The following is a 13,784-nucleotide window of genomic DNA, read 5'->3' on the forward strand; positions in this document are numbered from 1 at the left end:
CATATGTCCCAGGCCTTCAGGGACATGAGTTCTTTATGAAAAATTCCCGTAGTAAAAGAAAAATGTAAACATGCTAACGTTTTGTGGCAGGCCTCCAATTCACAGAAATCGAAACTGTTGTGTTCCCGCCGATCACAAATTTCAATTCCAGTACCTGATGGCAGAGCTTTCTTTGACACTGGATTCCTAATTAATGCCTGCTATCAAGTACAAAGTTTTGATCTGGTCGAGGCTCTACTGTCAATTACATTTAACATATGTAAATTGTCATTCATCATTAATCATGGAATAATTGCATTTAAATTTTCAGCCAGCTACCAAATTGAAAGATTAATTAGACCAAGACCTTCGTAAAACTAAGTTTAATTGACATGCCTATATTTATTTTAGAAAACATTGTATGATAAACATATTTGGTTCATTAGTGGGATCGTTTTGATGGATGACAGTAATGATTCCAATCACGTGTGATACTGTATGGGTTTCCCATTCCCGTTAATATCATTCTAATTATGATTAATTAACAGGGTATTATTGTTACTAGAAATGCATCTGAATTAAATATTAGTGTGGTTGGAATTTCAGCTATGCTGCCATAATTACATTTTAAAGGTGGACGGTTTCTCGGTTCGATTTACATCTTCAATTTTTACCCCTTTAAAGAATGAATTGTCTGCGTCTGTTTTTTCCCTGTTGTCTGTTAAATTCTAACAAGGCCACTTTAACATCCTCAGGGCAATGTAAAATGAACGAACAGTGACTCAACTTTGTAATACTTTCCACCTTATATCTGTGGTTACACAAATGTGATGATTACCACCAATTGCCTGAATAATGAAAAGAAACATAATGACATTAATGTGCTAATGGCAAGCACTTAAACCCTTCTGAAATTCCTCTTATGTGATTCTTAAACTATTCCTCTGTGTCCTTCATTGTACCTAGCAGATGAAAAGATTTTGAAAGACTATTTTAGTTGATCTACAGCATGTTATTTAGACCTACAGCTATAAGAGAGCCTATTATTATTCTTTATTCCTGGATTTGTTTATTAGGATGATCTCAGTTTCAAAATTGGTAACTCGGATGACCTTCAAAAGTAAGGCATTAAATAATAAGTTGGTGAAACTTATTTTAGGACAAATTGTACAGCTGTGACGGGCATCAGATGTTTTGAAGCTGAAGCTCTCATACTTATGGATTCATTTGCCCTGAAATCAGATTGGATAAGACATTGGGTTTGGTCTTGAGGAACCTGTTATTATAACCCCTTCTCTTGCTAGACCTTCCCTGTACACCAGTGAGATCATTCAGACTTCATTGTGAATTCGCATCCCATGCTGGTAAAGCTTAATTATTTCCACATATTTTTCTAAATTTTCCATACAGCACTAAGTAATGCATGCTTAGAATGATCTTTACAGAGACGTTGGCAAAGTAGCGAACAGGATCTACCAGACAGAGAATGGGTGTATCCTTCAAACCTCTTGAATTACATTTGCTACACCCCTGCTCTGTGACTAAGAGTCCCTTGGGGTATCAGATTTATACAAACTATTCAGATCCTCCAACGTCTTCCTCTCTCATTGTCTAATCTACTTTGACCAATCCCCCCATTCACACATAAGTGTCATGGTTCTGGCATTGAGTTCTGAGGAAGTAGGACTCAAGTATTTTGTTTCTCCTGTGATAAGGTTAGATGATGGACATTCACAAGCTTGATTGAATTAGTTCACTGCATCTGGCAGCACATGGGTATTGACCTTAATCTCCATTCTCAAATTTAGACTCGCGCCTTTGTTTTAAATCTGTCCAGACAATAGCCAGGTGTGAATCTAGACAGTAAGGTTATTTTTTCTTCACTGAGTCTAATTAGGCATTTAATGAGCTGCCCAGGGCATGTACTGTCATAAGTAGATGGTAATAGGATTTAATAGCTTTTTCAAATTGTATATGCTGAGTTTTCAAATGACCAAGTTGCTTTATTCCAGTGGGTGCGGGTGGGGATTAGTTTTTGATAAGCTTAATGTTATAATATAGGAGCAGGAAAACACAGGCCTTCAACACATCAATCAATGCACTGAAGACATTTGAAATTAGGCATGATCAAATCAAACATTTAATGAGATTTCCTGATTCACAGAACCTTGTGGTTTGTGTTGTAGTCTGAAAATCTGTCAATCAGTGTTCAAGTCATATTTGCAAACTAACTTCAGATTTTTTTTATAATTTTTTTTGGGGGGTGGGGGGACTTTTCTGCTTCCAAGGTAAATCCTGACAATCCCTGTATATTTTTTTTCAGGGGGGGGTGGTTGCTTGTACATAGGCAGGTAGAAGCATTTTATAGTACACTATCAGAAGAAAGTTTACATGACACAATTTACAGAATGATCCGCTTTTCAGTCAGTTTGGTTAATATGATTTTTGATCTTGAAATCTTCATTCTAATGTCAAGTCACTGAAGATGATTACTGATTTGGGTTGGATTGATGATTCAGGCCTTATATAAGATGTGCAATTCCATACAGGTTCACTGGTAATGCTCTGTTACTGCATTTGGTTTAATCACAGCACAGAAATTAGTGAGAGAATGTCAAAGTGCCAAAGATACATATACCTGATTTTACACTGCTTAGTCTATGTGCATCATTTGATTAGTCTGGAATGTAAAAACCTTCATTCTGATGATGTTGCTCTTAACATGCCTTTGGGTTAAATTGAAAGTGGGACCTGATGCTCTATCAGTATCAGTAAGAGAGGACTGACCTTTCTCTGAAGTGCTATGAGTTGTACATCTGAAATGGCTGTAAACATCTAAAGCACCTTCAAAAGAACATAAAAACAAATACAATGTAAAACATCCTTCATTATCCCTTTTTGTTATTTGATGGCTTTATAAACTTTCTGGGAGATAACAATGTATAATTAACCAAAGGAAAAGTTTGTGCTAACACGTATAATTGATTTATGACCACCCTGACTGCATTGTATTGTGGATGTGGACTTCCTGTCTTAACTGAAAGTGTTCAAACAGCCGTGTTGTTGAGCAAAGAGGAAAGGTGCCGAGGATGAGTCAGTCTCAGCCTTGGGGTTCTGATGAAGGGTGAGCGAGGTGGTAAATAAATCCCTGATAGTTATCCTAGCAGGAACCAGAACTGTCAATCAGTCTGAATGACGGCTGCATTGCTTATCTGGATCACACACAAGCCGAGTCTTGCAGAAGTTCTGACAAGTGCTTTACATGCATAATGCAACACAGCATCAAACGTCTCTTTGGCAAGCTTATGCCAGCAAGGAGCAGATAAGAATGTGACATTCCAGTCTTGGGCTAGGAACCTCACCAACTTCCAAGCAGTCTACTTTAAATTAGAGAACGATAATGGAAGATTACGAGACAAGACTGAGAGAGAGCCACAGAGCGCGTTAATCACTTTTAGGTCTATGTCTAGGTATCAGATGCAGATGTGCTTTTTAGTATTACAGCTTCTTCTATTCATTCTTAGAACTAATAATATTAATAATGATCTCTTTGGGTGTTGATTCAGAGTAGTGACCTCAGTAATTGTATTGTATCCCATGGCTCTCAATGGTCTTAAACTTGAAATGCAAACGTCATTTATTGTGTTAATCCTTGGCCATCTCAGGACTCCAAGTGGGGGTCCTGCGAGCAGAAGGCTTGAAAGGTTGTGGCTTTTAGGATTAGTCAGCGATTAGACCCCTAATTTCCAAATTGAGGGTATACTCCCCATACTTTGCACTATTGTAACGCATCATTAGAGAAGGCTTAGGTACACACCCTGTAATCTAATGAACATCATACATGGAGTTTGAATCTAAAGAATACTACATCTGGTTTGCTTTCAAATCCTCTATTAAAGTAATTATTATTGTTGCTGAATTATAACTATTTACATATGCAGATCTATAAATCAAGAAATCTATCCACCTGCAAAAAAGTCCCTTGGAAGGCTGAAGCCACAGTCTAGTGATACACTTAGAATTTGTTATATAACGAAATTTCGATTTTAACACTGAAGAATATCGCGCACACTCGCACACACACCCCAAGACTTAGCCCTGATTTTGGGGCGTCTCAAGTCCCAGTTGCATTTCCCATCTGTATTAAAGGGGGCTCTTCCTGGGCATTAAATCTACCATGAGCTTTTATGTCCGCTGCCTGAGCAAGATGCGCTTTGGCTCTCTGCCTCCGGTCCTCACAGCTTGCACCACATCAAAAGAAGGAGGCTGAATTGTTGAATCGTTTAGGGGAGAAGGATCTCTCAGCGCAGATTTCTGCAGGAACATCTAGCAGATATTCTCAAGGTGACCCCTAACTACAGTGGAGGGTGTGGGGGGGAGATATCTCCCAGCCTTCCCACTTCTTTAAAAGAAGCCTAGTCCTTTGAGGTAGTGAACTGCCTTTTATATAATACTTTAAGAGATGTGGAGTTCAGAAGTTCAACAACAACAAGAAAATGAAAACGTCTCATCTCTTTTGATGTCTGATCAGCTGTTCTTTCTGAAGGTCCTTTGTAAGTGTGGTTGTGTAGTGGTTGTACTGGCTGTTCCTGAACCTTAATAATTTTGTTGTGAACATTAAAACAATTTTTTAGATCAATCAATCAAAAAAATGAATGACAACTGTTGTATTTTTGTTTTATTTGCCAAAATATGACTTGATATGACATAAGTAGAATGTGATCTACACAGTAAGGCAAAAATATACTTGTTAATTAAAAGGGGTATGAGATCAGCTAAATTCTGTGAATATGCAGTGTCTCTGTGGTACATTTGACAATCTCTGCTGTGTATTAGAATATTGAAAAGCGAGAGCAAATTATCAACATTTTTTTTCTTTAAACAACAGGATTGAAGAAGGGTGTTGCGATGCACTTTTTTGTAATTGGACTGAAACTCGTAGATTTGTTTTATGAAGAGAAAAAAACAAGTATTGCAAAGACTTATCGGCCTAGCTTCAAAACTTTTCTTGGTATCATATTTTCCCGTTTCAAAGAGCAAGTGTCTGACTTAGCTGTAACTAATGTTTCTAAAAGGGCGTTCCCAAAAAGCTTAATGAAAATAAGGTACAGTAAATGAATAAGACTTATCCTGCTCACTTCCTCCCCTGCCTAATCTTTCATTCTCAGGCTACAGTTTGACCTATACAGCCTCCCATCCAAAAAAGCCTCCCCTCATCTCCCCCTTGACCGCGAGACTGTAGCATCTGTCTCGGAGAAGACGCGCACTGGCGCATGCACAGGTCATTTGGGCCCAGTCTGCCCTCGGCATAGCTGTAACCCACTGCCCCCCCGCCTTAAATACACCCCCCTGCATCGACCGCAGCTGTCACTGTGATTTCCCTGTACCTCCCAAAACCAGAGGGGGGCAGGAAAAAGTCTTTCCAAAACAACTGACAATCTCTTGGCAATCTCTTTTCATGCATGATTTAACGCTACATTGTGCAAAAATTACATTTGCGAAAATCCTTTTAGAAGTGGTTTGCAGACAAGCCCAGCTAAAGGGATAGTAATTTGGAAACTGTGGAATTACAGAAAGGGCCTGGACTACATAGTTGCCAGGGGTGGACTTCCAGGCCGAAATGGTAGGATTTTCTTTGGTGCTTTCCTGAGAGAGATGCCACTTTTTTTTAATAGGAGCAGACCATGGTGTAAACTTTTTTTTTTTTTTTTTTTTTTTTTTTTTTTTTTTAAAGAGCATGAAGCACTTAAAAAAGGCTGTGAAAGGCATCCTCCCTGTTCGTTTTTCCACTGTTTTTTAATCCCTCTGTGTGGCATATTTGCTTTCAGGGTGCCTCTGAAAAACCCAGGTGGGGGGAGCAGAGATCCATAAAACACCAGTGAATAAAGACATGTAAATGTCAGAGTTCAGTATATTTTAGATTTATCTAGTGGTTTCTGCTCATAAAAAGGTAAAGAGAAACATAGGCCACAGCTCCTAAATCAACAGACTTGATGACATTGTATTGCTACTGTGGAGATAATAATTTTCAGTATGACAAACTGTTAACTAATAATACAGTCATTGCTATAGTTCCTGCCCCTCTACTTCATTCTTGTTTTTTTTAAAGAGTCCTTTAAGTCACATAAAGAGGCAGCCAGGAAATCTGTTTAGTGTGCTAGCAGTAAATTTACCTACAGTCCTCTTATAACAGAGGCAGGGTGCTCTTGTCAACAAGTAGATGATCTAGATGTTAGTCTCAATATTCACAAGTCTACTCTAAGGAAAAAAAACAAAAAACGGCAGCTTTCAGAGTCATGTTTGCAGAGAAGAGGATGAAATTGAAATCATGTTTGCCTACTGCACCAAAACAGTGGAGATAATACGACAGGCAGTGAGAGAAGGAGTCTGATCATATTTAGTTGCAAGTGCAGATGGTGTTGAGACAGAAAGGGGTGAGCTTGCATGGGAGGCATGGCAAAGCATAACCTCAAAATACTTTATTCACTGACATTGGGCCCTTCTGGCTCTGATCTGCTTTGGCGAATCATTTATACAGATCAAAAGCCATCTACAAAGTCCCATTATACAGTCTTTTCCTTCCCCGCTGATGGCTTTTCACAGTTATGAATGTGGTCTGCAAGAGGAGCTTATATGTAGACCTATCATTAACCAATAAAAATCAAGACCCACACTATAGGCAAAGGCCATTACTTGTTCATTCTGCCTGAGGACATTGCAGACCCATCTGTGATGGCAGTATGTCATAGGATGTATCAGGATTTTTTTTTTTTAAGTGGTCTGGGACAAGATGACCCATAAGGCTCATTTGGGCTTTTGAAAAACATTGCATGAATACAATATGCTTTGAATGTCTTGATCACACTGCAGCTATAATATGTAATGCAAGGAAGATGTGTTTCCATTCACTCATCCTTTTATATTGCCTCCTGTTACCCATGCTAATGTACACAGAAATTGTATAAATTAATTGTCCATTTTGTTTTATAATGTGATCTTTCAAGGGTCTATCTCAGAATCACATTGTACATTGAATGCAATAGCTCTAATGATGAAGTGTTTCCTATTTCTAAATCTGATACGCTTGGCAATACATTATTTTCCCTCTCTTTAACTGATAAGCTGACAAAAAAATTAGTCACTTAATTGCTCGTTTTCTATTTCGAGGTTACAGCCTCCCGTTTGATGGATCTCCTCAATTAAAGCTTGCAGTGCCATTCGGGTTTATTGGACCTGCAGGGACAGTGTGATTTTAAGAAGGGGGGATACATGCAGCATTGAAATCTAAGGAGAATTTTGAGCAGCTGAGATAAAAATAACTCTGGTTCATGTGTTATTCATAAAAATGAAGCACCCAACAAACTGGCGGTTTATGTAACTGCATTTGCATAACCACTTCACATTGATGTTTTTGCTCCAGTTTCACATCAAAACCACATGACATGACAAAAAAGATTGTCTTGATTTCTAGAACAGCCAGGATTCATTTTAAGGCGGTTGCTGTTTTTATTTTTTGTTTGTTTTTTGTGGTTCTGCGAACAGGTGTGTTTGAAGTCTGTTTTTTTTACTCCTCTTCTTTCCTATTTCGCTCTTTTCTGAAGGCGTGTTATTTGTGATGGTTTGAGTTCTTTGCTGGTCTAATTCTCCTCTCTCTGTGTCTGATTTCAGCTGGGATGAGAGCAGCTCCATCAGTAGCGGACTCAGCGATGCATCTGACAACCTCAGCTCAGAGGAGTTCAACGCCAGCTCATCCCTCAACTCTTTACCCACCACGCCTATTGGCTCTCGTAGAAACTCTGCCATTGTGGTAAGTCCTGTCCTGTCAGGCTCTTAACCTTGCAGCAAGTGCTTTGCATTTATACCCATTTATACTAAATCCTAGAGTAATCTCTTTTTTTTTTTTTTGATGGTGAAATAAAATCCTACCATGACTTTTGCCAGAAAAAAATTGTTTAATCTATCGTTTGAAACATTTTCTCCATCTTGTATTATTTATATTGGTTCTTGCCCATTGCAGTGAAGCATATATCCTCAGTTTTTTGAGGTCAAACATACTCTAAACATTCGCAATTCCCAAATCATAGGAATTAAAACTGCTGCAAACATCTGAAAGAATTACAAAAGCAAAGTAAGACTCCAAATAGCTTACTTTTTCCTTCTAAAATATTTCTTGGCCTTCCTACTGTATCTCACACGTCCTACTCTTCAACCTGAGGGGAGTCTGATGTTTGGGTTGGGTGAGAAGAAGGCAGCTAGCTAGGCGGTTGACATTTTGAAAAGTCATCGATTATCACGGTCCAGACAGTGTTACAGTGCGAGATGAGCAAAGGTTACTTTTCTCTTGTTGTGACTGATTCCAGATCTTTCTCCTGAGCTGTCAAGGTCATTGTTCTCGTGCTGGGAAAGCTGTGTAAGTCTTGCTTTTTCAAGGGTCTGAGTCATTCGCAGCCCGAGACTGAACCCGACCGACGCCAAACAAGAAGCTTGTCCTGACCCATCTGCCCCTGGGCTGCTACATTTTATTACTCCTCCTTAAACAAGAAGTGAATACATTTCCCCTCTGAACATTTGACTCACCCTGCTTCACTCATCATGTAAGAAGGCACATGTTGCTGAAGTAATCCTGGTTCACTGAGTGATGAGATACTGGCAATAACATTAAAAAGAAAACCAATTTCCTTCTTATAGTTCCAAAATTTGGTTTATTTACCTTTTATTTTCCATATAAGTGAATCTTCGAAAGGATAAATGCAGTGTAAGAAGTTAAAATCAAGCGCTGTCTAGTAATAAGAGGGAAATTAATGGAATTAGATTTAAAAAGCTTTTACCTTCTTTGCCTAACATTTATCATTTAAAGACAAGGTTATTATTATTACCTTGTATATATTTTTTTCCCCATGGTAGCTTGCACTGCCCACACAATCATTTTTAGAGCTTGGTCGACGTTTATCCATTATTCAGACCTCTATTATTTATACTGGGAGTTGTCTGTAGTTAACCAGCAGAGCATGCAGATTTGTGCTGCCATGGAAACCTTCAATTTGGGGAGGTTTGAAGCTAAGCAATGGGATTTGGCATAGTCCTGCGATGGGGGACATCCAAGAGTTGCCATCTGTGGAGCAGAGCACAAGGCATTGAGCAGGACTACTAAGAGTAGTGTTTTCACTGGCTGTAGTCATAACTACAATAAGTGTATTCATTTATTCTGCATTAAATTAGCTACCTGCAATAGCTGCCAGTATCTACATTATTATTGCATTTATCATTGAAACGATTGTAACTAGTCCTATAGAATAACATCTCTTAGTTTCATCTCAATCACAAAGCAGTTAGGTTCAGCACAATGAGGAAGTTGACTGGACATTCCCCAAATTACACATTGCCTTTTGTGGGGGTTGTTGATTTTTAATAAACCAGGCATTTACCAGATTAAGGCTGCAGTCTGCTATTTGAAAACAAACGGGGAATCTGAAAAGATAAAACAAGTTCATGAATCGGTTTACATAGGATAGGCCTGTCATACCCTGAGGGGAAGCACATTGCTCTTGCTCCACTGAACTGAAAGCAGGCCTCAGTCTCAACCCCCCCACCTTTAATTTTTTTACATTTCCCTCAACATATTGTTTAACTTACTTCCTGACGGAAAAAGAAAAATGTGAAAGATATTTCAATCTCATATTCTTCCCATGTCTATTTTTCTTTTAATATTATCCAAGACAGCTGAGTTTTAATAGTTATGATAGTTTGAGTTTCTAGTGGCCAGAAACTTTCAATTATGCAAACAAGACATCAGGACTTTGCAAACTCCCCTGAAACCAACTGAATTTTAGTTCATGCATTTATTGTTTTATTGTTTCATGGCTTTATCGTTTAATGTATATATATATATTTTATCTCATCAGTACAGACTTAACTGAAGTACATTCACTTTAATTTGTTATGAAGTATACCTTGGAAAAGTACATTTGTATTAATGTATTGCACATATTTAGGAAACATGGAAAATGACAAACATCTTGTGCTTTTGTGTGAAAATAATTGTCCTTTTTATTTTACAAACTGCAATTAAATTGTATTGAAGTGACCAATGGTATTAAAATGTTATTTTAAAGGATTTTTTCCCTCACTTTGGAAAAACTGATGCCTGTAAAATAATTAGACTAAGAACTGAACCTAAATTGTAGTCTCGACATCTTAAAGGAGCAGAGTGAAAGAGTATAACAGATGTTTGCAGTCATACAATTTATTACTTAGACATTTTCTCTACAGTAGTTATACCTGACAAAAAAAGGAGGAATACAAACCCTCTGATTTATGTATTTGACCTGTAATGCCTATGTCTCAAAAACCATGATGGAAATACTGATTCTATCCCACAGTCTGAAAGTCCTGAACGCTGCTGAGGCCGAAGAAATGAGAAACTGCAGAGAAACAATGTCCACCTTTTTATTTTTTATTTTTTTACTTTTGTTCCCTATTTCTTCATTGAGCCAGTACGGTTGTCCAGGTGTGAAGCAGGAGATTAATTTAAGAGACCTACAAAACCTGCATGATTGTGACATTGATAAGTTTGCTATGGGCAGCAATAAAGATCCAGCCTTCTTTAGTCACCTTGTTTCTCTCTCCCACAGCTGCGCACAGATGCAGAGAAGCGCTCTCTGGTGGAGAGCGGGCTGTCGTGGTACAGTGAGGACGGCAAGGCCCACCGCAAGCCTGACGGCACTGGCGGCTACGACACCGGCAGTCTGAAGACCGAGACCTCTAGCAAGTGGAGGAAAGTGCGTCCCGAGGCCAGTGCCGAGGAACCAGCCAAGGGGGAGCTGAAGAAGCCACAGAGCCTGGGCCAACCCAGCTCGTTCAAGAAGGGAAAGAACCCACCCGTGGGCGTCACCTCTCCCATCACGCACACCTCACAGAGCATGCTCAAAGTTGCAGGTAAGAAGCCAAAACATCTGAACACTATATGCATGTACTGTCTCTCGCTTCGAATCATGCCTGGCTTTGTTTGGACAAGGTTTTCCACTAGGTAAGGTTGGCATGTCAAAACCAAATTGAAATAAAAGAGTCTCTTTGAATCTAAGTTACTGCAGGTACAGTACCGCTTTGTGGGTGGTGTGCGGGGTGGTGGAAACAAAATAGGATTCCAGAACCTTCCCCAATAAAAAAGGCTAAGTTCATGTACTGAAAATGCAGCCATTGTCAGAGGCTAATTGCTCTTATTGTAACAAGCTCCTGCAGGTGCCTGATCATCTCATCACAGACTATTTTTAAGTCCCCTCGAGTCCCCTAGATGCGTGCCTTTAAGAATATTGAGAATAATGCAGACTCTAGGGGCTTTAAAAAACGATACGATAATATAAACAATTCATACAATACATTTTTCATAGGCCTGAGAATGTAATTTTGCTCTAAGCCGGAGTTCCATTTTAATTCAATCAGAAGGTGGTTTCATTGGTAAAGTATTTATGTATGGCGTTTGGATCGCTATGAAATGGCTTTGGACAATAAATGTGCACTTTGATAATGGTGCCATGGTAATATACCATCTCCACCCAAGTCCAGCTGCATTTCCTGACGACCTCACATGAAAAGCAGCGTTTTTATTTCCCATTGGCAAATGTTTGATTTTCATAAAATCCTTCTGTGAGGGAAGACATCTGCCATGTAAGAAAAAATGCTAACTTCAAGTGCATAGACAACCACCTAAAAGTCAACAGAAGAAGCCAGGTGTTTGTTGTCTTTTTACATGGTCTATACATTTGAAGTGATTAAAGTTTGCATTTTTTCCAATTGAGTATGATCCTTTTTTGTTAATTTTTATTTTATGAATCAGTGCTGTATATTCTTGATTACTATTGAATTTTTTATAGCTTTTTTTTTTTTTTAAGCTTTTTTATGTCACGAAGACCTGTATTATTATTAGAAAACTAATGCAGAACTAGTGATTTAAGGAGGAGTTTATTATTTTTTATTTTAGGTGCTGTAAAATAAAATGTGTGTATATCCTTTTTATAAATCTGATTTAAGTTTTCCTGATAACAACATGAACAGTGTCCTGGGATACAAAACCAGAGTGTTTTAGGAATGCCATTATCCTACTGACCTCTGCTAATAATTAATTGCATGTTTTGATAACCAGATCTAAATTGTTCTCAAACTTAAGCACTTCAAAAGTAACTCTCATTTATAATGCATTTATTGTATAGTTATCATGTGCAACTACTAATTTAAATTGTTATTCAAAGATGTTGCATTATTTTGTTTTTTCTAATAGATAGTGCAGTAATTCCTAGGCAATCATAACTAAAGCATGGGATTGTTTTGGTTTATCCGTTTGAATTGGCCATAAAATCGTTCTACATTTAGATCACATTAGTTCCAACATAGAAACTATCCCCGAAATAAGTGGAACTAATCTCCAGAACTAGACCAGGTGATAATTTATGTCAGCATTACCTTCTTATTCAGAGAGGCACAAATTAAATCACGTGTAGTGAATTAATTAATTATAGTCATAATCTGCGATTTAACATCGGTGACAACATCGACATTGTGACCTTGTGTTGAATGTGGAAACGAATCGCATCTTTCCCCATGTATGAGAACTAATTCAGATGTATGTAATTGCTGCACAGTAAGCATTCTGCAGCATCTGTCTAAAAAGCTGCCAAGAATGGCTGACCCTGCAGTAGAGAAATACTGCAGTCATACCTTAGTCTTATCTCATAGTCTTCTCATAATTTAAGTTGTCCGTTTTATTTTTTAAAGTGGAATGGACAGATGGCTTTCTCCTTCTGTGCTCTTCAATTTGAAATGACCAGCTGTCTTTCAGTCTGACTTACTGTTATAAGTCCCTTAAGCAGTTCAGTAGAAATAAGGGCCACATATGTACTGAAGTACATATTTCATTTTCTTTTGGAAACATCGCTTCAGAACACAACAAAGATGTGATGGTTCCAAATATAGGTTTTACCATAATATTATATAAGAATCTGAGAATTTCCACTTCCTTAGTCTTCAGATTTCTTTATGGCGTGCGGTCTATAGGGAACAGAGACCTTTTTTGCCGATTCCACCATAGACACAGCTGGCGAATGTTGTAGCCTGGAGTGGGGCCAGTGACCCCAGTTTTAGTGGCCAACCACCATTAGGGCTACAGGCCTTTAAAGGCTTCGTTACAGGTGAGCTCTTGTAAAGTGCTTTTGAAAAAATAAAAAGTAAAAGTAAACTGATGCTTTTTTTAACAGCCCTTGGACATTTATTTATAGCTTGTGTTCCTAGTGTGTCTGTGTGCTGCAGAGTTATTTTGTTAACCTTTTTGGTCAGCACGTTGGCTGGAAAATGCCATTTAAATGTCATATGCAATCTGAAGGCACCATTAAAGAGCTGCGTGCCCAAGCAAATGGCATTTTAATGGGTTTTTTGACACCGGCAACTTACCTTCTCGTGGTATTTAAAGTGCGTCGCTCTGGAAAGACTGTTTAATCACCGTCTTCCGAACTTTTAGATTGGCGTGCAGTTTCCAATAGCTGTGCCACACATACAATTTCTCTGATTTTGCTGAGGGCCCTGTATTTTTTGATGTTTAGAATTTATACAGCTATTGTCAAAGACACACACCCATATTCTGTAGAAGTGTGGAAACATGCAACTATCCTCACAATGTGCAATGCCTGACTTGCTACCCCATTCTTAATACAAGGGAGTCCATCAGAATGATTACCTACACTATAATCTGGTGGCTGATCACAGCTTTACTAGGATTTGCAGATTGTTTTCTAATAGCTAGGTATGATGAGGGAAAG

The 13,784-nt window shown here is 38.4% G+C and overlaps 1 protein-coding gene across 6 annotated transcripts in view; it reads left to right on the forward strand.

Annotated features, from left to right (window-relative positions):
* Positions 1-13,784, forward strand: part of LOC136749363 (neuron navigator 1) — a 144,329-nt gene that overhangs the window by 92,704 nt on the left and 37,841 nt on the right. For all 6 annotated transcript variants that reach the window (XM_066703581.1, XM_066703583.1, XM_066703584.1 and 3 more), the window contains 2 exons: positions 7,648-7,786; positions 10,611-10,914. In XM_066703581.1, coding sequence (XP_066559678.1) covers positions 7,648-7,786; positions 10,611-10,914 — 443 coding nt within the window. The remainder of the gene's footprint in view (positions 1-7,647; positions 7,787-10,610; positions 10,915-13,784) is intronic.

Source organism: Amia ocellicauda, chromosome 5, assembly GCF_036373705.1.
Source record: "Amia ocellicauda isolate fAmiCal2 chromosome 5, fAmiCal2.hap1, whole genome shotgun sequence".
Lineage (NCBI taxonomy): Eukaryota > Metazoa > Chordata > Actinopteri > Amiiformes > Amiidae > Amia > Amia ocellicauda.